This window comes from Aspergillus lentulus (genome assembly GCF_001445615.1).
Source record: "Aspergillus lentulus DNA, contig: Alt16, strain: IFM 54703, whole genome shotgun sequence".
NCBI lineage: Eukaryota > Fungi > Ascomycota > Eurotiomycetes > Eurotiales > Aspergillaceae > Aspergillus > Aspergillus lentulus.
This window is the reverse complement of record NW_028322113.1, coordinates 1,734,022-1,758,197: the sequence shown is the minus strand read 5'-3', so window position 1 is coordinate 1,758,197 and position 24,176 is coordinate 1,734,022. Positions and strand designations below refer to the sequence as shown.

Below are 24,176 nucleotides of genomic sequence, written 5' to 3'. Positions count from 1 at the left end.
CCCTCCCCCCTTTCCTTTCCGTTCCATCTCGACTTCTTCCATCCTCCTCTCTACAGACTTTGAGCCTTGTATCATCCACTTGCAGTCATGAGCGATCCTGTTGACGCGGCAGACTTGGTGGTTGTGGCTCAGGCTCATGTCCCCAAGCAGTCTCTGGACCTCGTGCCAGTCAAAGAACACGAGACTACGATGGTTGCTACAGCTCGTAGACTTGATGATCAAGGCCGTGAAATTCCGACTGAAGAGGAAGAACACACTCTTCGTCGCGTCGCTGGCAAGGTTCATTGGACCGCGTACACGATCGCCTTTGTCGAACTCTGCGAGCGTTTCTCCTACTATGGAACCACTGCTGTCTGTAAGCATTGAGCCCTTCTCAGACTCCACTTAATGGAGAAAGCTCACCTTATCACAGTCGTCAACTTCATCCAGCAGCCTCTCCCCGATGGTTCGAGCACTGGAGCCGGTCACAGTGGACAGTCTGGTGCCCTAGGTATGGGTCAAAGAGCGTCTACTGGTCTGACAACTTGTGAGTATCTTGCTTCCAAACATTTACCATCAGCCTATGTCTGACAATATACCCTAGTCAATACGTTCTGGTGTTACTTGATGCCTATTCTGGGTGCTTACATTGCCGACGAGTTCTGGGGACGGCTGAAGACAATTCAGGTTTCAATCGCCTTCGCGATGGTTGGACACATCATCCTTATTGTATCCGCCTTGCCATCCGTTATCGCGCATCCACATGGCGCTCTGGGATGCTTCGCCGTCGGTCTGGTCATCTTTGGAGTTGGTGTAGGAGGTTTCAAGTACAGATACACGTTTCCTCGATGTAGATATGAGAGAATCGCTAACACACATGCAACAGGTCAAACATTGCCCCTCTGATTGCTGAGCAGCACAAGGAAACAAGGTCCTTCATCAAGGTGATGCCCAAGACAGGCGAGCGTGTCATTGTGGACCCTGCTCAAACGGTCACTCGGATTTTCCTGTACTTCTACTTCATGATCAACGTCGGCGCGCTGGTCGGCTCAATCGCCATGGTGTATGCCGAGAAATATGTGGGATTTTGGCTTGCATTCCTTCTCCCAACTATCATGTTTGCGTTCTGCCCTCTTGTGATCTTTGCATGCCGCAACAAGTACGAGGTCACGCCTGCTACCGGCTCGGTTTCTGCGAAAGCATTCAAGCTCTGGGCTTTTGCTCTGAAGGGCCGCTGGTCGTGGAATCCCGTGAGATTGTTAGTGGTCCTCGCTTCATGTCGATCTCTCTTCGTACTGACAGTTCCTTCGTAGCGTACGGAATTGCCAGTCTCCTGACTTCTGGGAGAGAGTGAAGCCCAGCAGGGTTCAAAATAAGCCAGAGTGGATGACATTTGACGACCAGTGGGTCGACGAAGTACGCCGAGCTGTCAAAGCGTGTGCTGTCTTCCTCTGGTATCCTATTTACTGTATGTATCTCCAGATTACAAACGTCGTGAACAGGACTTACCGAGATCATAGGGTTGGCCTATGGGCAGATGACCAACAATTTGACCTCGCAGGCAGCCACGATGGAGCTGAACGGTGTTCCTAACGACTTGATCAATAACCTGGACCCTCTTGCATTGATCATTTTCATTCCCATCATGGATCAGTTCATCTATCCCGGCATCCGCAAGATGGGATTCAACTTCACCCCGCTCAAGAAGATCTATGTTGGCTACTTCCTTGCCTCCATGTCCATGATAGCGGCTGCCGTCACGCAATACTATATCTACAAGATGAGCCCATGTGGCGACCACCCCAGCGACTGTGACAAACCGGCACCAATCAACGTGTGGGTTCAGACTCTGCCATATGTCCTGATCGCTTTCTCGGAGATCTTCACGTCCATCACGGGTTATGAGTATGCATTCACAAAGGCTCCCAGGAACATGAAAAGTTTAGGTATGTCGTCGCTCGGGTCAGTGACCAGCTCCATCACTAATCCGTTGTTACAGTCCAATCCATTTTCCTCTTCATGAACGCCATCTCGTCTGCTATCCAGCAAGGGCTTACTGCGTTGTCCACCGACCCGCTGCTGATCTGGAACTATGGATTCGTGGCCGTTCTGGCGTTCGTTGCTGGTAACCTCTTCTACCTGACCCACTATTCGCTGGACAAGGAGGAGGACCGACTCAACAATCTCGAGGCTTCGGCGTACCTGGGTACCAATCCCGGTGCTAGAAACGAGAAGATTGACCCGGAGGCGTAGAGGCTACTTATCTTACGGAGTCTGATTGAAGGGAGGGATGCTAGCGTGGGGTTGGGACTTTTTCCATTGTACTACCAGACTTGGTATGTACATCTTTAGGTATGCAGGACATGCAAAATAATGAAATGTAATGATCTTTATGTCGAACACTCGAATGCATAGTAAATTGTCATGTTGAGTGGGAAATCATTCGTAGCCCGAACATCGATGGAAAATGAAAAAGAAAAAGACTGAAAGAGATGAGATTGACTGAACATAAGCTGTACATCACCATTATACAAGACCACGTATCAAACATGGACATTTTTAAGAAATCTAGACGCCATATCCCGACACAACATGCAAAGAAGAGAACAAAGCAGGACAGGAAGTCTAAAGAGTAAAGGAAGACCAGGGCCCCACGCTTCAAGTACCTTCACCAAACAGAAATCCACAGGAGTCAATTCACTTCTTCTCCTCCTTCTCTTCCTTCTTCTCTTCCGTGGGCGCCGGCGCAGCCTGCGCACTCACGTCATGTTGATGTTCATGAGGCTTCTCATACAGCGACTGGTGCTTCTGCTTCAACCGTTCCTCCTCAGCAGCAACCATATCCTTCCACAGATCGCCGCTCTGCGGATCATGCACCGCAGCAGCAGTTGGAGTGGGCGCCGCCTCCTTCTCCCCCGCGGCCTTCTTCCCCTTCTTCGCAGCATCCAGCAACCCCCTCCCCTTCCTCTGATCCGAGATCTCAAACGCCGCCGACGCAACCAGCACAGCGAGCGTCAGGCCCTGCGCATACACACGCGCCTGCACGATCTTCTGCGAACCCGTCAGGTACGGGTTGCGGCTGACCATGGCAAACGAGCCGATCATGCTGGCGACCCACGTCGCGCCGACAATCTTGTACTTCTCGCGCCGCGCAAAGGCCGTCACGCGGTCGACGAAGCTCATCCCCGCCAGTTCTTCCTGGCGGAGGCGCTCCTCGCGGGACTCGTACCATTGGCGTTCGACATTGCGGGAGGCTTCGAAGGAGCGCGACGCGTGGTCGGCGGCGATGATGCCGAAGAAGGTTCCCGAGGAGGTTACCAGGAAGGATTTCATGGGGAGGGTGAGGTTGCGGATGGTGGCGTAGCGGCGCGAGGCGGCCATCACGCCTGCGACTCCGCCGACGAGACCGACTACGCCGCCGAGGGTGCCGCCCTTTAGAACCTCTCTGATAAATTCAGTTAGAAATGGTTCAATTTAGAATGACTAGGCGATCACCTAGAAAAATATTTGAGTTGCTTACCTGTAGTGAGCGTCTTCTTCTTCCTTACTGAGAATCTTCATGGTGACGGTATTAGAATTTAAGTGTGGGCGGTAGGTCTGTATGGACGGAGCAGAAAGTGAAGTCAATTATGACTATATGTATCAATTGCAGGATTGAGGCGAGGATGGATTGAGAGAAGATAATATAGAAGAGCCACCACTCAAGACGGGGGAAATTTCGGATGAGGGCAAAATGAGGTCAGAACAACTACAAAGGCCGAGCAGCATAGGCCGGGTGACGTACGATCAATTGTCGACGGGCGGGCGGGATCTGGTTCTCTGCCGGATCGGCGATTGCTCGGGAAAGCCTTCAAGCTTCCAGGCAGGCGCTGATTATTAACTCTCTCAGTAAGTTGTCTTCTCGCACGAGACACAACCAGAATAGAATCTGCTAATCGGGTACGGGACCAATGAAAAGTTCTGCTTTTGCTCCAACTCCTGATGGCATGATTCTGCTTCCTATGAACCCGACACCACCCAAGGACTTGTCTAGTACACATAGAGTAGAATAAGTAATCAATAACTAATCCATTCCGAGGCGCCGTTCGCGAAAATAAAAACCAGTGACCAGAAAAGTAGAAAATGTGTCAGAGAAAGATAATTCCGTCGTTCCGACCGTCTCACGCTCGTACTGGGATTACAATAAGAAACGACCAGAGCAGATACAAGAAAAAAGTATATGAGATGCCAACGGATCTGCTTCCGAATTTAGCGTCGCGACCCCTTCGACGCAGCGATCTGTCGGGCCCGCATTCTCCGGAATCGATCCTCTCCGCTGGCTCCTAATGGACGTGCAAACTTGCTCTCCTGCACCACAGTTGGGCGGGGAACAATAGTGTAACTGGTATGGGTAATCTCGGCACGGGCACGGTTCGCCAACCGGGGAGGAAGGAGTTCTCGAGAACGAGCTTCTGCAACGCTCGCCTGAGCAGATGTGGTACGTGTGGTGAGTTTCCTGTCGTATTTGTGAGTATGCGGACCGCAATTATTATGAACAAGAACATAAGATGTCATACCTAGGATCATATTCAGCCTCCTGGTAAACCCGCTTCGAGTAGTCGTCGCTGCGCTGTAAGATGGGACGAGTCCATTCGGCAAGCAGCCGCTCAGCCATGCGTTTGATGCCAGGCTCGGGACGCTTGCTCTTGGTATAAAACACAATCACCTTGCCAATTCCACTAGCGATCAATGTCTCCTTGTTGATGGGGAGTTTGCCCAATGCGGTCATCAGGTCGCGTTGGATGTTGTAGGCCGGCAGTGATCCGTCGTCGAGAGGTTCAAGGAAGAATTTGACGGCTTCAAGAAGATTGATTTCAGGATCGACGAGACTGTTGACGTATTGGTTACGGTTAAGGAGCGAGACCACCTCCGGCAACATCTTCAGCTTGTGCATGGCGGGACGGCCTTCGCGTCGATTGTTGGCGTCCATCTGGGCAGCATGTGTCATTCGCTTGCGCATGTCCTCAATTTCCGCATCGGCCATTTGCTCCAGATCCTGTGTACTCAGTTAGCTACCCTATCCTGAACTCGTAAGTTCGAGAAGTATAAACATACGATGCCATCTGCCTTCCGGAAGCGTCTCTTTGTGGGTTTCTTCAAAGCTTCATCCATAGCACGATCGAGAGCTCGGCGACGACCTATTCGTCCATAGTGTTAGTCCTGTTTCACCCTCAAGATACCAAAGACGACGTACGCGTAGCAGGGTCCAGCAACTCCTCATCTTCAGGAGTGGCGTCTCTCTTCTTCCGATCTCTGCGACGGGACTTATCTTCGCCCTCGTCCGCGCCTTCTTCCATATCCCTCCGACGATTCCTCTTCTCTCTGCGCCCTTCCCTCTTCCGCTTCATCTGTTGGCCATCTTCCTCCGTCCGCTTGCGCTTGTGACGACCAATCAACTTGAGGTTATCCTCGTCGATCGCAAGCTGTGGGCGATCTTCAATGTCGACATTTTCAGGATCAAAGTCCTCGAACTGCGCCTCATCCACTTCAGAGAGAATAGACTCCTCGTCAGAATCGACCCCCGCGTCCTCTTTGTCGGCCGCATCGTCTTCATGGGTCTCGGCTACCGACTCTGCCGCCGGTGTTGCTGATGCTGCTCCCTCTTCATGGGCTTCCTCGTTGTGGTCCTCGTCGCCGCCAGGAGTCGGGGCCTTCACTGTTTCCTCGGGCAGGTCTGTCTGGGGCTCGTGGTCGGCGACGACATCGGTCTGTGACGCGGGCCGCATTTCTGGGCTGTCGGACATGTTGTATGTTATTGTTGATGGTTGTAGACTGAGTTGTGTTGATGTGATGATACCAGAGGAGGTATCGGAGCGCCCGATGCGGCTCCGCTCTCAACTACGATTCCTTGTGAGGGCGAAGGAACTGAGCAGTGACAGACACCAGCTTCGAGAACGTATATTCAAAGTACGACGCTCAATGAGTAGATGCAACAGAATATGTAGATGAGAGAAAAGCAAGTGAAAGATCCGGAGGCTGGTATTGCTGGCCTTGGGAGACGTCGCAGCAGAAACAGCAACAGCAGAAATTCCGCCTCCGCTACGTGGTCCGTGCGTCCGCATTTCGACTCTGCAGTTGGCATATCGATTCTTCTGACTCCGGATACAAAGTATACCACTCTCTCTCTCAGTATAGTCCCTTTCATACAGAAAAGACTCAGATCAAAATGTTTGCTCCCGGTAAGTCAACACTACATCTTTACCCCTCGAAATCATCTGTCAACTCGAGTCCTGCCCAGCTTTGAGCCGTCCACTAACATTCTGTCCCCAGGTCAAGAACAGCTTTCCAAGGAGGAGCTTAGAGTAAATCCCCCTCTTATCCCCTCGAACGTCCTTTGTGCGCTGTAATGCGCATTGCTCGAGACGATCTTATCATATACATTGTCGCACCTATAAATGCTAACTGCAACTCTACAGGCTGCTGAGGCTCAGGCCAGCCAGACCGTCCGCGCTGCTATCACCGGCGGTATCCTTCTCTACCTCTGTGAGTGTTCATGAATCTCCCCTATCCGAAGGTGCCGCAGGAGCTAACCGGCCATTGTATCAGCTCCATTCGCCGTTGATTTCGTCAAGAAGTTCCTTTAAATATCGGTTTCTCCATGTCGTTGGATAACTCGTTCAACTCGTTACGACGATGACTATGGTGGAGATTAGTCTTGCTTGGATTCCACGCATAATGTATTACTATTGTACATGGGTATTTTTGGGTTTACCGGTATAAAGAAAATTTAATTAAAAAAGTGAAAGCTTCTGATGTAGCATTGTCAACCGGATTAGATGCGATCATCTAGATAAGGGCCAGACTCAGACTGATGCAGGATATCAGCTTTCTATAACTCGGTTGCCCCATTGACATAAACCAGTACCAGAATCGAGGATGAAACGCCGTGTGCCAAATATTACATTGCTCGCTTGATCACGTTAACCTATCTATCTCAATGATCCGCCGGTCCCTGAAGCTTCTGTGCTTCTTCAAAGTCCTTTTTGACCGATTCCAATTCCTTTTGCAGATGTGTGATTTGTGCGTGATAATCGTCCAAGATCTGGGAAGAATTAGCAAACTGATCACAGGGACACTTGGACGCAGTGCGATCTGAAGGAGTAGACAAACCTTCTTTGCAGTCTTCATGGTATCCTCGTCCAATTCCTCCTCACCCTGAGCAGCCGTTGAAGCGCCCGCCTTCTCCATCTCCGCCTGCAAGCGTTTCGAGTGTTCCCGGATAGCCAACATGCGGGCCCAGATTTCCTCGGCCCGCCCGTTAAGCGAGGGGTTAAAGACAGACCGCTCCAGCTGTGCAAGCTTCTTCTTAAGCTCTTCCTCTGCCTCGTCCATTGCGTAGCCTCGGTTCCTGAGTACTTGGGTCTTCGCCGCCAAAGCGAGACAGCGCTTGCTTAGAACGAGATGTTTCCGACGACAGTCGGCGATCTTGACGGATATCTTCAGGTCGTGGCGAGACAGCAGGTCGGTGAGACAGTTGTTAATCTCATGGAGACGGGTCTGAGCCATTGTGAGGAAATCCTTTTGTCGCTGCGCTCGCTTGCCGAGCTCCCAAAACCCTCTCACCAAGACGGGCACATATCCGGAGCCGGGTCTTTCGCGTAGAGCCTCTTCCCACTTCGTCTCGTCGTCCTCCGCGGTAGGCTGGTAGAAAGGAGCCTGATCCCCGACGTGATTGTACAGATACGTTCTGAACGGCGACGCGCGACTACCGGTGTCCCATTTGTTCTTGACGATTTCTATTTGCATGGGTACAGTTCGATGTACTATGATGAAGTTAGCCTGGCGCTTACGTCTGCACAATCTGACATCGAAACGAACCTCCTGTAACAGCGCGGCCTGGTGACCACAGGCTGGAGCCTGGCTGCTGTGTTGTAGTTTGTCCCAATTGAGGCTGCTGTTGACCCCCAAGGACGGATCCACCGAACAAACTCTGCTGCTGAGGTTGTTGCTGTTGTTGTGTCGTAGCTCCCAGGCTTCCGAATAGCCCGCCTCCTTGTTGCTGAGGCTGCTGCTGAGGTTGTTGCTGTTGCTGTCCCAATCCTCCAAACAGACTGCTCCCCTGTGGCTTCTGCTGCCCAAGGGTTGACCCAAACAATCCTCCACCGCCGGTCGTCGTCTGCTGCTGCTGTTGTGTCTGGCCTAAAGCACCGCCAAAGAGACCACCTGTCTGGGGTTTTTGCTGCGTTGTAGATCCGAACAAGCCTCCCCCAGTCTGGGGCTGAGTCTGGTTTGTCGTCGAGGACCCGAAAAGGCCACCAGTCTGCTGCTGTTGTTGTTGCTGCGGCTGCGATGTCGCATTGGATCCAAACAGGCCACCTCCTGTAGAGCTCTGCTGGGTTTGCGGCGATCCAAATAAGCCACCACCGGTGCTCTGCTGTGTTCCTGTTGTACTCGAACCGAACCCGCCAAAGGGACTGGGTTTATTTGCGGTAGCGGACCCAAACAGTCCACCACCTGACTGGGTTTGCCCTCCGAAGAGAGACATGTCGAAGGGATTAAGCGAAAGCGCAGCGCACTGGTGCAACCACTAAGTAACGCGATTGAGCGCGAAAGGCGGGCGGAATTATGCGATTCGAAGCTCTAGCAACGAGTACACTGTAGTGGGTTGAGAAGGTTCAGACAAGCGAGGGATCGCCGGGCCTGCTTTGCGTTCAATATAGGAATCAATCAAGAAGAGCCTTTTAACACCTCATTGTAAGGAAGAGAAGTGGCCCGGCAAAAGAAGTCGGGGTGCATAAAGACAGCAACAACTGGAGCTTGTCAACTTCACTGGGAGCTGCTTTGTTTTTCGCGGTTGTATCACGTGATTTATACCTGACAGGCACGATGCGAATAGACAACAATTTGTTCAGTTGAGCGATTGCCGATTAAGAATACTGATGCAATTACAGGCTATTGACAATACTAGATGGCTGATGCTATCGAACTTCATCATGAACACATTGATACCTGGTTACCTAGGCACCTGGACCATACTGCAGCATCTGAAGTCCGCAGACAACGGCATCACCTTACATAATCTACACTCCAGCCAATCAGAGACACGCAAAAACCGACCCTTCCAAACTCGCAGCTCCGTCCGTTCTGAACCGGTCACTCCATTCACGAAATCCCGCCCGTCTCTCTGTAATTGAGCATATCCCCCAGCCAGGCAGCCCGTCAAGATGTCCCGGAGAGAGCCCCAGTACGTTCCTCGCTCGATCCTACCTCCAATTGAACCCTCCACGCCCTTCCCCGCAAGCCCCGGCGAGAAACTAACCAAGCATCCAGGTTCAACCAACATGTCCTCGTGGACACCACCCCGATGCCCAGCGACATCCCCAAGGTGGAGGAGATTGGAGCGACGTCCGCGCCGCTGCTGAGCGCATCCTACTTTATCGGGGACCGCTGCAAGGCCTTCAATGACGATTTCATGAAGTGCAAGGCCGAGGCGAATGGCCGGGGAGAGATGGAGTGTCTGAAGGAGGGTCGGAAGGTTACCCGCTGTGCGGCGAGTGTGTACGTTTTCCCTTCAATCATGCTTGCGTTCAGATTCCATGCTGGTTGTACAGTAGTCGGTCCGAGTCTAATCGAGGCACATCGTGGTACAGGATCAAGGACATCAACACACACTGCTTGAAGCAGTTCAACGCTCACTGGGAATGTCTCGAGAACAACAACCAGAACCTATGGGAGTGCCGGAAGCCGGAGATGGCACTCAACAGCTGTGTTTTTGAGAAGCTGGTACGTCCGCTTTCTCCCTCTCGGTTTCCGACACACAGTTGTATTTGGACTGTGCTGACAATGAACAGGGCCTCAAGAAGACCATCCCTGGTGCCCCCGAGGGCCAGACTCCCGTACATCTGCGGCCCAAGCAGCTGTATGCCCAGTTCCCCGGTCCTCAATATTAGGGTATTTACGTCTTTTCCTAATTCCCACTCCTCGTTCGCTTTCTGTCGTGGAATCTCGGTGTTTCTGATCGAAAGGCTTGTCTGTGTATATATTAGCATCAGGAATGATCAATTGTTTATCGAGTCGTTTCTACGGAGCAATAATCGGTTTCCAGGACTGTGCTTTTTGAAGTACTCCAGGTTGATGCTACATAATGATGCGTCTATTATGCATTAGAATACAGTATACCCCTCAGATGCATGGGTACTTCAAGCCATCGACACCTGCTCAAGGAAGTCCCTGTATATATAGAATATCCAACCGTCAATGATACAAGAAGGAAAAGGACCAAAACGAAGGAGAATCAAATCAGCACGCCTGACAGGATGAGGGCCCATGTGATGGAAACATAAGAAATTTCAACACAATATGTACTAGAGAAAAAGAAAAGGTATCCGACCGTCCCGGTCAATCAGACGATATCTAGTCCGGGAAACCGTCGCAGGGACTTGAGTTTGGCCAGGCGAGTCTTCACCTCCGACCACCCGACTTTGAGCTTCTCCTCAAGACGTCGGTCGCCCTTGATCCGCATCCAGATGAGGACCATTCCCAAGATCGCCAGATCGAAGATAATCTGCCGCAAGGTCACCCAGACAATCCACTTCAGCCAGGTCCAGAGCGCAGACCGGCGACGGCTTGCCAGGGCCCGCGCCTCCATCTGCTCGCGGACCGCGGCGATCTCGGCGGTCATCTTGGTCAAGGCCTGCTCGACCCTCCGTCGCCATCGGCGGTCGCGCTCGCCGGAACTTACAACGCGGTGTTTCTTGTCCCCTGCTGCTGTTGGTGGTTGTAGCCCTCGCGTTCGCCCTCGGGACTGCGCTTCGTCGGGATCATCATCGAATCTGTGGCTGTTCTGCTGGCTTTGGTTGTTGCTGTTGTTGTTGTTGTCGTTGTCGTCATCGTCTTCGTAAATGGTATCCTGAGCCTCCTCGTATTCTTCCTCCTCCTCGTCCTCATCATCCTCATCTTCTGGTACTCGTACCTCGTCATCCGCAACTTCCCTGTTCCCGCGCCGCTCATACAGCCCATCAGGCTGACTCACCGGACTGAGGACACGTAATCTGGGATCTCCACGATTCCGCTCACGACTGTGATTATCCCGCGCAGTAGCAATGATATCCTCGTAGATCGGACGGGCCAACCGGCCTCCGATACTCGCATAGTTCGGCTGGGGCAACGGCGGCACGCCCACATTCTGCATGGGGCTCGATGACGACGAGGAAGAGGCATTCGACTTGATCTGGTCCCAGACGAACTCGAGCTCCGCAACGAGCTCGCGCGCCTCGGGGGTCTGCGAAGCGTAGCGGTGCATTGTGTCGATGAGGGTGGAGATGTAGCGCCGTTTGGCCTCGGTGCGGGAGAGCCCGCGCTGGGCGTACCATGCGTCCCTGCGCCTGATCAGCATTGGTCCGGTATGACAAGAAACAAGAAAGCAGAAAGCAGAAAGGCCAGCATACCATTTCTCACACTCCGCGTAGACGTCTGCAGTGTTCCCGACTGGCCGGTCCATGACGCCCTCCACATCGCCCTCTGTAGTATCAATCATCAATCAGCCTATCTATCCAGCGTACACTAGTCCCATTCTTGTATCGAAGAAGCGCCTACCCATGCTCTGCTTGTACAGCCCATAAAGCTTCAATCTCTCCGCAGCAGGCGGTCTCGCGGTGCCCGTCCGCGGGATGCGTTTGACGGTATTGAGGGCATGGACGAAGACTCGATCTAGCAAGCAGACAACACATCAGCACCCCAATCAATGCAAGAGACCCGTGTGGTCGTTTACATACCCACAGAGTCCGACATGGTGAGATCCGAAGCCTCGAACCGAGCCTGTCCTTCATGAGAGCTGACAGGGAACTTGCGATCGACGAATTCCGGCGGTGGCTTCTCCTGGAGGTATCGCGCGAGTATCAACGGTGGTTGCTCCAGCTTTGTAGACGGTCCTCCGCTTCAGACGGCGCTGGGACCGGTCGGTAGTTGAGTTCAAAAATGGGAGGCGAATGTTTGATTGATTACTGAGGATGATCGGAGCGGACCGCACGAGATCCCCAAGCTTCCCCGGATTTCAGCGCCGACAAACAGCAATTGGATGGAGGATGGAGTAGGAGGTGAAGGGGTTGTTATGATCGGAATTGGAGATTGAGGTTCTTGTATCAGATGTTGTATTCTCCTGTTTTTGTGCAATTGGCGGATGATAAGACGGGGGTGGATGCGTTGGCTATCGTGTTGTGGGGAGTGATTGATTGCTCACAGTAGATGTTTGCCCGAACAGGTTGTACCGCGGCTCTCGGAGTCCCTGACATCTGGGACCTGTGATTGACAAATGACACCCAACAGTTCCGCGTCATTGTCAACAGGACACTTGACAAGTTGGCGTTTCTAGTAAATCAGTTTAATAATTTACGGTCATATGAAAATGTTTATGATCGATTGCACCTCTTCAATTCACTTTACGTGACTTGCATCTTTATTGTGTTGATACATATAGAAACATATGGGTGCTCGATAGATACCCTCATCTGCACCAGGCAAAGAAAGAGTTCATAACAAATAGAAACTAGTACAAGATCATTGCTCCACCTTCTTCGTGGACATCGATTCATCCGAATATGCATTCTCGGCATCTACAACCGCCTTCCCGGTCATCACAGGCTGCGCCCTTACTTCTTCGGCGGATGCAGGTGGTCCGGTGAAATGCTTGCGCGCATAGACAATGTACCAAATAATACTGATGGCCGCAAACCCAGCAAACACGACGCTAGCGTAGTTCATCGAGCTGGCAGTGACCGGCAAGGAGACAGGCATGCAGAAGAGGACCACAGCCAGGACAATCCAGCACACTGTGATTGCGTTGATCGCGTACCCGAATGCTCCGAGAGAGAAGGTAGAGTCCTTGAGGTCCCGACGTCCACGGATCATGGAAATGAAGATGGGGAGGCCGTACGAAGTCGACAGGCAGATCGTAGCGACACCGGTGAACGAGTTGAAGGCCGCGGTCGAGCCGAAGTAGATCAAGCCCAGGAGGCAGTCGACCGCTGCGGAGAGCAAGATCGCATAGACGGGCACATCGAGGCGCTTGTTGACTTTGCGCCAGATGCGGAATCCGGGGATGGCTCCGTCACGAGCGAATGCGTAGGTGCACCGACTGGCCGCCGTCAGGGAGCCAATGCCGGCGAACATGGCGATGCCGAGGATGAGGAATAGCAATCCGAACCCACCACCTGCTGAGCCAGTTGCTGTCTTGAAAATGAGGCCGATGGGCTGGCCGCTGGCAACGCTGAGGAGGTCCTTGACGGTTGGCAGAACGAAGAGAATGGGGATCAAGTAGATGAGACCGGTGATACCGGCGGCGATGACCGACAGGACGATGGCCTTGGGGACCTCGCGATGAGGGTTCTGCACTTCTTCACACATGGCAGCGACCATGCCGTACCCCGTCAAGGTGTAAGCTGCCTGCAGCAAACCGACGAAAAAAGCCCATCCAGAAGGCCTAGGGAGTCAGTATTTCAACACTGAATGAAATTGAGAGACAACTCACCACCCACTATCTGACGCATCGTAATGCCCAAAAACAAACGCCGCATCCCTCCGATTATCTGCCATCGTCAAAAGGACAATCAAGATGATGATCACACTAGCCGCCGTCCAAAAGATACACACTTTGTTGATCAAATCCAAGTACTTGGAGAAGAAGATGTTGACCATCGCACAGACGAGCACCACCGCCCAGAACATCAGGATGGTCTGCCACGCATTGGCGACAAAGTCCTCATTCCACAGCGAAATCGCGCTCAGGATCAGCTGTCCCGTCGAGAAGGTGATACTGAGCGTGACGGTCCAGTTTCCCACGAGCGTCAACCATCCGTCAATGAAGGACATCATCGGGGCCCATTCCTTGGTCGACAGCATGGCGCTCCAGTAGTACACGCCGCCGGCGGTCGGGTAGACGGCGCATATTTCAGCCAGCGAGGCGGCGATCGCGATCGAGATCAAGGTGACGAGAACCCAGCCCCAGATGATGGTGACGGATTGACCGTCTGTCAGGGTGATGTACATGGTGGTGCTGAGACCGAAGGGAGCGGCCATGATGGCGAAGGAACTGTTTGGACACGCGAGCGATCAGCAGCTGCACCAGTGCCACGGAGGGAGAAGACGTCATGTAGGATCACGCACAGTCCGAGAATACTCATCATGCTCAGATTACGAGGCAATTCGCTCTTGTAGCCCATCCTGGCCAGCGCCGCGTCGGCGCTGGCATCAACGGTGGCCTCGTGCATGGCCGAGATGACGACTGAATGTTGGTATGGGGGAGCTTTGAGGTCAATATCGATGTATGTCAGGTCAGAGGGTCAAATTGTAAATATCAGATCAATTCAGTGGTTTATTCCAGTAATATTAGGATGGTGATGTGAACAGAGTGTCCCGCTATTGAGGCGATCTGGTCAAGGGGGAATGAGTGGATATTTGAAGGCAAGACAAGAAGATAACATCTCCACTAAGTATGACCAGCTAGATTGAACACGAGAGATAGACCAGGAATAAGCTCCCGCCGTCCATAGATAACTGGAGGACCACTTCTAGCTTCGAAGACAGTGGACGGTGTCTCGTGAAGACTTGGCGGGAAAGGTATGGACTCGACCCCGCATATCAGCGATGGGGACGGTGGATACTACCGTAGATAGGCACTGAGCCGAGGGGAGCTGAATGTCTGACACAGGCTGGAGAAGCCGATAAGCTGCGGACAGATAGCCCAATTGCGGCCGGTTTCGGGGCTCCTGACGGGCCAATTTCTCACGACTCACGAGGCCAAGGGGCGGTCCGAAAGCGCGCACTGTTGCGGGAGCGCGCTGATAAAGTGTCTAGGGGATGATTGTACCACTCTAAGTCACCTTGAACGATATTATTGCTTTTATCTATGATGTCGATATGATTCTGCTATCTTTTCATTCTACAGAAAACATGCACCAGCCAGACATGATCTCAATTTCTAGATAGTAATGATCATGCTCATTCAATACTTGAACCATTAAACCACTCGACTTCTACAAAGTTGCCTAGCGTAGGAGATTAGTAGTGCAATATGCGAACACAATCAATCCATGACTAACAGACTTTCCTCCACCCTGGGAACTATTCGGTACCGCCCCAAGAGCCCCATCTTGGACCATCCACAGCTTTCCAGGCTGTACGTCCCTATTTTGCGGGGGAGATCCATCCCACAGCTCAAATCCAATATTCGGGCTCCAAGCTCTAGCACTGAGACCGTGCCGCTGTCAAGAAAATCATCGCTGGCACCGATGATTGTGGGACCTGGACCTTTTCCTCAGTTATCACCGTGGCAGTCCTCTGTATCCGTCTACCCATGGGTCTGGCCTGAGCGGTCCACACATATCCATCCATCCCCAGTCCTCTAACGGATTACCCCAGATTATCTTCCGTGGTGGAGCGTGCTACTTTTAGCCATGACTCCGTCTCCATGAGATGCTTATCGGGCGCGGTCAACGTGCCATGGACCCATGCTGCGCTTCTTTCGGATGCGGGGTGGGTGGTTAGAGCCGTTTCATGAGCTCAGAATCTAACCTTGCTTGTTGAGGGCATGTTCAAGAGCAGGCCGGCTTGCATCCTGTAATTGAGCATGTGGGTGGTTAGAAGGCAATGCCCTAACAGATAGTTGCACTCGTGTTGGACACAAGTATGATGTAAAGAGTACTTGGCTACATATATTAGTTCAATTCAGCTTAGGGGAGGAAACCCCAGGTAAAAGCCATGAAGCTACCACCAAAGCTGATTATAGGGGTAAGTCGGTAATCATCGGTGCGCTTCTCTCCATGTAGGCTGGATGTGGTAGCCATTGCTCGACTGCACCTGAAGCGGGACTCGGGCCCTTACTACTTAAGTTTGTGAAGAGTACAAAAGCAAAGTGCTACACTAGCTTGTTCATTCACAGCTATCATTCAAAATACATCATGTCGACTGTCACACATATCGGTGACGGCTGCCACATCCACTGAGGGCTGAGATCACCTAACCTTCTCTCCTGCGGAGGTGAATCAAAGTCATTGCTGACTTGATAGAATGGCCGGGGTCCAGCAAGGATGAGCGCCAGTAAAGGAGAAAATAGGAAGGGAGTTTTGGAGGGGAAATAACGATAAAGAACAAAGGGCATGACATAGGAGGGCAATTAGGGGTATCAAAAAAGGGGATCGAGATAGAGATACTTCATCACTTTATCTCCTTTGTGCTTTTTCAGATTCGCTTCGGGTCGTGTGCTGTCAAGTCCACATGATCGCATGCGAAAAGTGGGACTAGTAGGTCGAATCATGCTTGAGAGACCCGGCACGGTGAATGAGGACGACGGGGAGGGAGAAGAAATGGGAGAGCGAAGAGGCGCAAAAAGGGAAAGCATCATCACAGAAACAGTCATATAAAAGGAGGGGCAGGACCCAAGTGGGAAGGTCAGTGGCGCAGTGCAGGCAATACGCGACAAATGCCAGAAGTCACGCGATAGGTGTGCCACTGTCTCATATTGGAAAGAAGGAAGACAGAATGTCCCAGTGCCGGTTTGCCTTTCCATCTGACTTCCACTTGCTTGGTATCCGCTCACTCATTGCCGCCTCGCCCTTCCTTTGGTCCATGAAAAAGGACGCCTTCGCTTTCAAACCACAAGCAAGGCCTTCCAAGTGCAAGGCCTCAAGGTGAGTTGCAACCAGCCAGCTAGCGTCAACTCCGTTGTGAATGGACCAGGACGAGGAGGTGATGAATTGAAAAGATCGGAAATGTCGACGCAAAAATTCCGCATAACGAAAAGAGAAAACATTTAAAACGCCCAATCATGCAGTCATCAATCCAGATAAATCGTTACATGAGATGATGTAGCTCATAAGCGGCACGCATGTACAGAGAGCATTTCTATCATGCAAGCACCTTCCATCACGGGCTAAGCTCCGCGCAGATGTCATCAGTGCCGTCTAAGCCAAAGCCGGCCATGTCGACCGAGTGTAGAGAGCCAGGACCACGGCCCAGCGATATGTCAGACGAGGCATAATCGTGCTTGAGTCGCTCGTGAGGGCCAAAGAACGGTCGATTCTCCTCATTGGGGGTATTACCATCTCCCGCTGCCCACGGACCGTGCTGCCAGAACCGAGTGTTCGCCTGTTGATCACCGAAAAGGTCATGATGATCGTGGTGAGCTTCGGGCCCGTGACTGGTGAAATCATTGGGCGACTGGAACCTCAGATGCGACCGGCTGAAACTAGAGCACGGAGAGTCTGCGTGGAGGGGTAGGTCGAGACCAGACAAGGGCAGATCCTCAACCGTGGTAATGTCGATAGTCGGATTCTCCGTTTGTTGAGCCAGCGCCGACGTAAGTCGAAGGTTCGAAGCCGAATTTTGGCGGCTGTGGGGAGCCGAACGCTCGATCGCTCGCTGCACGAAGCTGCCACAAGTCTTAAGGATCTTCTCTTGATCTTCGGTGGACAGGCTGGCAAAGTAGTCGTTTGCCAGGGAAGGCTTGGGCAGCTCTGGCGCACAGGGAATGAGTTCGTAAGTCTTCTTGGCGTACTCGGTGAACCCAGATGGCATATCGTAGGGAGACTGGTAGACGGTCGGAGCCTGAGCACGCTGTTGGTCAAGGTAAGCATACTTGCCAGCCAGTTTGGCCGAGGCAGCACTGCCTTTGGCGGTAGCCTCCTGCTTGGTATTCTCCGACTCTCTCTTCTGCAACACATCCAACCGCTCGCGGTGACTGACAAGCGAGAACCGGAGCATCTGCAAAAGTCTGGTGACTTCCTCCGATCGCATGTTCAGCGGTTGCAATGGTAGCAAGGTCCCATCAGGAGCCCTAGGCTGTACACGCTGCTGGGCCATGGCAAGCTCGAGTTTCTCTAGGCCATTAGGTGGTGGAACCGAGCCCATGGGCCCCAGCAGCGTCTCAACTACCAGCTCAGGACTGACGATGGTATACCCGGCGAAGACATTGGCATGGTCGGTGATTTGCGCCAGGCGACGGCGAGCAATGAGCTCACGAACATTGGCGAAGGTATTGGCGGGGAGACCATTGGTGGTGGTGGTGGCGGTGGCGGTGTTATTGTTGTTGTTCTGCTGCTGCTGCTGAGATTGGAGGAGTTGCGGAGAATGGTAGAAGGGATGTTGCTGTTGTTGTTGTTGTTGGTTGTGGTGGCTGTTATGTGCTTTGATGACTTGCGGGTACGGAGCATGGCGAGCGGACTGAGTTGGTAAGGTTCGATAGGCCGACGGCATCGCAGAAGCAGCAGCAGCAGAAGCAACAGTCGAGGAGGAGGAGGAACGAGGGGCAGCAGCAGGAGGAGGAGGGGCAAGAGGAGGTCGCTGCAGGAGGGAAGGGCGGTTGGCAGCAGCAGCAGCACTGGCGGCGGCAGCGGTAGCGGCAACAGCAGGAGAAAGGAAGTGGTTGTGCTGGCGAGGAGGAGGGGCAACAACGGCAGACGCAGACGCAGATGCATACTGAGGGAAATGGTGGGGGTAAGAGGGGAGTCGAGTCACCACACCGCCAAGAGACTTGACACTGTCCAGGAAATTCGAGCGCGGGTTGTGGACGGACACGCTAGGGTTGTGTGTATATTGAGCCCTACATTCGGTCGATGATTGCCCCATGTAATACCATATCTGCTCGCCCTTGTTTAGGTCGACATGCAATGGCGGTGGGGCGGAGACGTGTTTAGTTACGTCCACCGTCTCGAACTCAGCCCACTGATACGGCGATCGTCCGTCGCCAAAAGGATTTCCTGCCACCGGCACCGCCGATTCCAACTCCTTCCGAGCGTCGGGCTTGCGAGCTAAGTGTGCTGGCAATGGCTTTGTGCCTGGCGCCAGAGGCGCGAAATTACTCTTGCGTACAATGAGTAGCCATCTGTATGGCAGTTCAATTACGTCTCTGAATGATCGATGAAGAGAGAAAAATATCGTCAGCCACAAAAGTCTGAAAATATTCCCGATGGGGAAATTTCAAAACAATCACAAAAACAAAAGACTGTTGGAGCAAACTTACCCTCGTGGAAGAATCTTCACCAACAGAGTTCGTTCTTCAGGCCGATTTTGCAGGACCACTGCACCGTTGATCTCTTTGTCTGCCTGGAATTGCACCAGATCTCCTGCTACCAGCCGCTGGGCAGTCGCATTAACCTTGCGGTCATAGTCAGCTGCGTCGTTGGTCATCCAAGTTGGCCTCTTTTGGCGATGGTATTTGCACTTGAGGTCGACACTTGGAACCGAGTACTGATTGCCGTCGTCGGCGATGACAGCGATGGAGCCGTGTTCGACTTGGACGCCGGCCAGTAGAGCACATGTGGCGTGGTAGGATCGTGTACACTTTCCGAAGTTGCATTGGAAGCAGGCACCGCGGACCTCGCGGCAGAAGAGACATTTGAGGCCCATTCGAGCCTTGGGAATGTAATCAATATCACATACCACTTCCTTTCCGGACTCGTCGCGAAGGATACTGGTCTCTTCGGTGTACAGGGCACACCGTCGGTGGGCATGAGACTTTCCGTCTTCGGTCGGAAGAAGGTCTTCATAATCCAAGTCGTTCGGACATAGCACGCAGGGCGCCTTTCGAGAAATCTCGGCGTTAATTCTCATACGCTTCGCCTTGGTCGTTTCACCAGGATGCTTGCGTTTCCGACCGCGGGTTGACGTCTTCTCAGGCACACTGCGGGGCGGAGTCAAGAGATCTGAAGCACCTTCTATCCCGTCCATGTCGCTGTCGAAGTCATCGTAGTATTCAGGTGTCGCCTCACCGCGCAGCTTCCGCTCGATTTCGTCGACGTCAATCCAGACACTGTCCGCTTCACAGTTGCATTTCTTGGCCACGCGACCGTAGTCGAGCCATTTCTCCGTCGCGAAATTGACAGACTCGGCACAGTTGTACCCCAAATTGAAGCCAGAGTGGTAGCCGTATGGATAGGTGATGACGAATTCGCCCTCGTAATGAACCAATTTGTTTACAGTGATACCGTACTGAGACTTCAAGAGACTTGGCGAGACAAGGTAGGTCTTGTGGCGAAGAAACTGGTCGCAGGATTTTGCATCGCTGGGCCAGATGCCTTGAGGAGAACGTGTCAGTATCGCCACAGCGCAGAATGAGGCTTGAGCGGTGCCAACTTACTCTTCATAACCTGTTCAAAGCGAGGAGCGTCCTCTTGCGAGATACTGTACCATTGTTTCGGTGCACCAAAGTGGATGTAGTTGATGCTGTAGAGATCCACGTCTTCCAGATGCCATGCGAAAGTAGCCTTCCACATTCCCAGATAAAGGTAGGCAGTGTTGACGCCAGGAACCTTTTGTCCGATGACATCCAGCAAGTTGGGTAACTTGGCGACGTTCCACGACGTAGTGCTGTCGTCGAACAAAGAACCAGGCATGTCCGCTCCGTATAACGGGTTGTTGAACATGAGCGATTTCCAATAGGCTGTCTCGAGCTCTTCACAACGTTCTTGCGTATATTCTTCCTGATCGTGGATGCGGTAGTCGAAGTTTTTGAATGCTTCTTCATCGACGAGATCGATGTTCTCGCCCTTGTTGTGCTTTCTTCGCGCAGTTACGGACTTAGGCTGTCTGCCCTTGGGCTTAGGTCCCGGTAACGACTCGCCATCGCTCAATTCCTCCGACTTCGTTTCAATAGGGTTAGACTCGGGCGATACAGGTGTTGGAGGACCTTCCGGTTTCGTTTTCTCGATGACATCGTTCGCAGGCGGCTCTTCCTTCACTTTCACCTGGTTGGCTCGCTTTGGTGGGCGACCGGGCCCACGCTTTTGCGAACTTGACCCGATGGTCTGAGGCTTCGGAGCCGCAGGGGTACGTGTGACTCGTTCCTGATTCCGACGTCTCTCGCCTCGCCGTGCAGGCGGCTGATGACTGCTCTCCTCGCACAAGGCTTTCCATTGAGGAAGATTGTATGTCCGTTGTCGTTCGATATTTGCCTGAGTATAAGTGCCGTGAGAGCCGTGGAATTCCTGCATGATCGGATTCTTCACACGGATTTTCTTGACAGCTTCGTCCAAGGGCGGTTGAGCATCGAGCCTAGATTGAGAAACGATCAAAACCAACTCTAGAACAACAACGGATGGGCCCAGGATTCCTACCATTCCTTGGGAGGAATAACCTTGATTATACCCGACCGCATGCCGTATTGGTCGACTTTACCGATGAACGACTGGAAATCACGAAACTGTTCCATCGTCTGCCGGTTGCCCCGTCAGCCCGGGACTTGCAAGGAGGGTATTTCATGAAACCGCAAGACTTACCGGCCTGAAGACAGGGATCTTGCCGCCTCCATAGTAGTGGTCAGGCTCAATCACGCCGTCTTCTCCTTCAACCGAGTCCTCAATTTTGACGGCAGAGGCACCAGAATCCAACTCGAGGTCTGACAGCTCGGAGGGAACACCGTCTGGGACCTCTTTCTTGCCGTTCGCGCTTTGCGGAGGTGTTATGGAAGCGGCATCGTTCGGGCGACTACCGGCGAGGGAAGCGAAAGGAGGTTGATCAAGCGCTGCCGCCATCATCTCAAACAAGATGTGAAAACTTGGACAGGATTTCTATGAAGATAAGAGCGCCGTCGTCGGAAAACTGCGACCGCTGATCGACGGCGAGAAAGGGATTCCCAGCGGTCGGGGGAAGGGAGTGTTGAAAGTTGGCGAGCTGGGAATCAATCTATCCTGGGCGTAGGAGGATGGTGAACGCTGCGATCGGGGAGTTCCGTCTTTCCGATATCTTTTCGATGCGTCGCTTAGAGAGAAGGGGAAAATCCGTCCGCAAAGGGGTAGTTGGAAAAAAAGTGAAAGCAGCTGGTGTTGAGCTTTGGTTCCTGAACAAAGGGTATATCTATCTCAATGACAAGAAAGCCATAGGAACAAAGGGAAGAACAATAGGCAGGCAGTGCTGGATGAAGCGATAGAGAATTAGCAAGACAATAATGATGAGATTGATATCAGCAGTATTAGGAAAGGCCGAAAGCAAGCAAAGCAAAGGCCCCTCTCAGTCTCCGGTCTGCGAGATTGGAGCGAGGAGATTTGCCGTGTTGCAGGACCAAGCAGCAAGTGATACAACCAAAGATTGCAGCTAAAGGACTAGCGGAAAGGCGATGTGGGAAGCTAAGGGCAGGGAAGGTAGGAAGGGCAGAGAACCAGAGATAGAATGGGCCAATGCCAGCGTCACGTCGGAACAGGTCGAGAAGTGGAACCACCGGACAGAGCACGATGGCCTGACGCTTGGAGAACCACAAAGAGTTGAAGTGGAATTTGCAAAATGGGAAACGCCAGTGAGATTGAGAGAATGATGGAAGGGATGCGTGTGGGTGGAGAGCTGTGGATTCTAGTGATTCGAAGAGTATGTAAGATGATGATAGCCTGAGCGCCTGAAAATCAACCCAAAGGAGTCTAAGGCACCCAACTTGGCAGGAAAAAGTGGCTGACGGCCTGAAAAATATGGTGACAAATTGACAAGAGTGAATACAGGGCTGTAAGGTAACTAGATCATAGCACGCCTCCGGCGTCGGAGCCTCGATTCGAAGTAAATCAATCGACTACCTGACAGGTATCTTCAACAACGAGAATGAAACTTGGAAGTCACTAGCAGCACCACTACTGCTGCACTTTTGAGAGGCTAGCAGGAATGCAACCAAGCTAAATAATAATACAACAATCGAGGCATCGCTTGTGCTCAGGCTCAACAAAAGGGCAAAGTCACGTGCACCACGTGATGCCACTGGCAACAATAACACCTAATACCAGCACCCGCAGGATAAGATCTACACGCACAGAGCAACCGGCAATATGAGAGGTACAAGGCTGCGTAGTAGTTCGGGTACCAGCGGACCGGCAAAAGGCACTGATCTCATCAGTTATCAGCACAGAGTTTAATTCGACAGATAAGGGAATTAGCCGGTGGTAAAAGCGGCAACCTCCTTTTTCGGCTTATCATCCTTTGACTCTGCAGACTATTATTACCCAGGTACCTCAATCCTCGAGAGATGAAGCTCAGCTTGTATGAGAATATCAATGTCAATAATGGCATGATCCTGAAACCGCTATGGCTGCAGCAGAAGAATAGGCCTTCTAGCTGCTGTTCGATCGCATGGTCAACACTATTTACTCTCAATTGGTAGAGGAAACAACACCACCATATCGAAGTCGCAATCCCTATCAAGACAAAGGTCATACGAGGAGCTCTCCCTGCAGCATTGATCAGCGTACTCTCGCTCTTAACGGCTGGCCATCTAATACCAAGTAGCAAGGTCAAAAGTCCCAGACTAACAAAGTGCCGGTCAGGGTAGCAGCGACAGCTCCAAGCAGACATCATAACAGCTTATCCAGCCGCTCCTACAAGACTTCCAAAGTCGCTGGATTGTCCTCCTGCCTGCGCATACTACAATTGCCTTTAGCTAATCCCTCGTTTAAGGCCCTCCGCAGTGATACACTTCCAATCGGTTGGTTAGGCCTAGGTGCATTTAAACGATCAGGTATATATCTTTATGTATATAGCCATCGAGGGGCCGGATCTGATACATGGTCTCAATCCTTTAGCATTGAACTTTTCTAATCAGGTACTAAGAGAAATTATCTCATTTCAGAATCATCTAGGACCAGTTACAGGCTCAGCTTATCTCTGGTTTAAAAACTATATAAAAGCCTCTACTCCTCTATGGACGACCTGTCTATTGATTCAATCAACTAGATATCCTTTATCAATCCAACATACCTGGTCACATTCTTATATGGACCATCTAACTTCAGAGTTCCAGTCCCTACACTGAAATCTTTTTATAGAAAATGGACTCTTTCAGAGCGCTTGGGCATATCAACATCGTCGCCAGGTGCTCTTCTTCGGAGTGATCTCTCTGTACTGTTAGTTTGTCGGTGAATGACAGTTGCTTTCCTATTGTCATTTCAGGCACTGGTAAGAACTCACCAAGTCAGACTTTACACTCTCGGCATTCTCTTCCTCTGCCCCCACATATAAGAAATTCTTCTGAGCGGCATTAGGCCTTCCTGGGGTAACGGCCTGCTGGAGAAATCGCAGGAACGGAACCCCTTGAAATATGCACCTAATCTTGCTTGCAGAGAGAAGAGCCTTAAAGCTCTAATTAGCCCTTGCATGATGATTTTCCTCGTGTGTTGTAAGTGCCGTAGTATGCACGTCGGGGGTTTACTATACGGCTTGGATCACATGACTTCGAAATATGCTCCAGTGGTGATATA

The 24,176-nt window shown here is 52.0% G+C and overlaps 7 protein-coding genes across 7 annotated transcripts; 2 read left to right on the top strand and 5 right to left on the bottom strand.

The window, feature by feature from the left end:
- Nucleotides 1-87: 87 nt before the first annotated feature.
- ALT_8043 (putative MFS peptide transporter) lies at nt 88-2,232 on the top strand (the record flags this gene model as incomplete). Its single annotated transcript, XM_033555943.2, has 7 exons — nt 88-355; nt 413-526; nt 584-806; nt 866-1,237; nt 1,293-1,447; nt 1,500-1,925; nt 1,979-2,232. The coding sequence occupies 7 exons, from the start codon at nt 88-90 to the stop codon at nt 2,230-2,232; spliced, it is 1,812 nt and encodes a 603-aa protein (XP_033411834.2).
- A 444-nt stretch (nt 2,233-2,676) lies between these two features.
- ALT_8042 (HIG1 domain-containing protein) lies at nt 2,677-3,540 on the bottom strand (the record flags this gene model as incomplete). Its single annotated transcript, XM_033555942.2, has 2 exons — nt 2,677-3,424; nt 3,500-3,540. The coding sequence occupies 2 exons, from the start codon at nt 3,538-3,540 to the stop codon at nt 2,677-2,679; spliced, it is 789 nt and encodes a 262-aa protein (XP_033411833.1).
- Nucleotides 3,541-4,227: 687 nt separating this feature from the next.
- Nucleotides 4,228-5,762, bottom strand: ALT_8041 (transcription factor SPN1; the record flags this gene model as incomplete). The annotated part of the gene is made up of 4 exons (XM_033555941.1): nt 4,228-4,474; nt 4,536-5,014; nt 5,074-5,156; nt 5,213-5,762. The coding sequence occupies 4 exons, from the start codon at nt 5,760-5,762 to the stop codon at nt 4,228-4,230; spliced, it is 1,359 nt and encodes a 452-aa protein (XP_033411832.1).
- Nucleotides 5,763-6,952: 1,190 nt separating this feature from the next.
- Nucleotides 6,953-8,503, bottom strand: ALT_8040 (putative nucleoporin; the record flags this gene model as incomplete). The annotated part of the gene is made up of 3 exons (XM_033555940.2): nt 6,953-7,060; nt 7,129-7,781; nt 7,837-8,503. The coding sequence occupies 3 exons, from the start codon at nt 8,501-8,503 to the stop codon at nt 6,953-6,955; spliced, it is 1,428 nt and encodes a 475-aa protein (XP_033411831.2).
- Nucleotides 8,504-9,182: 679 nt separating this feature from the next.
- ALT_8039 (coiled-coil-helix-coiled-coil-helix domain-containing protein) lies at nt 9,183-9,908 on the top strand (the record flags this gene model as incomplete). Its single annotated transcript, XM_089600360.1, has 4 exons — nt 9,183-9,202; nt 9,289-9,516; nt 9,570-9,741; nt 9,810-9,908. 4 exons carry the CDS (start codon nt 9,183-9,185, stop codon nt 9,906-9,908), a joined length of 519 nt encoding a protein of 172 aa, XP_089455253.1.
- A 452-nt stretch (nt 9,909-10,360) lies between these two features.
- ALT_8038 (amino-acid permease BAT1) lies at nt 10,361-14,222 on the bottom strand (the record flags this gene model as incomplete). Its single annotated transcript, XM_033555938.2, has 7 exons — nt 10,361-11,336; nt 11,406-11,478; nt 11,554-11,667; nt 11,733-11,874; nt 12,610-13,435; nt 13,484-14,044; nt 14,119-14,222. 7 exons carry the CDS (start codon nt 14,220-14,222, stop codon nt 10,361-10,363), a joined length of 2,796 nt encoding a protein of 931 aa, XP_033411829.2.
- A 2,653-nt stretch (nt 14,223-16,875) lies between these two features.
- On the bottom strand, nt 16,876-21,482 carry ALT_8037 (putative jumonji family transcription factor; the record flags this gene model as incomplete). Its single annotated transcript, XM_033555936.2, has 5 exons — nt 16,876-18,832; nt 18,971-20,024; nt 20,087-21,000; nt 21,063-21,160; nt 21,225-21,482. 5 exons carry the CDS (start codon nt 21,480-21,482, stop codon nt 16,876-16,878), a joined length of 4,281 nt encoding a protein of 1,426 aa, XP_033411827.2.
- Between the last annotated feature and the right edge of the window lie 2,694 nt (nt 21,483-24,176).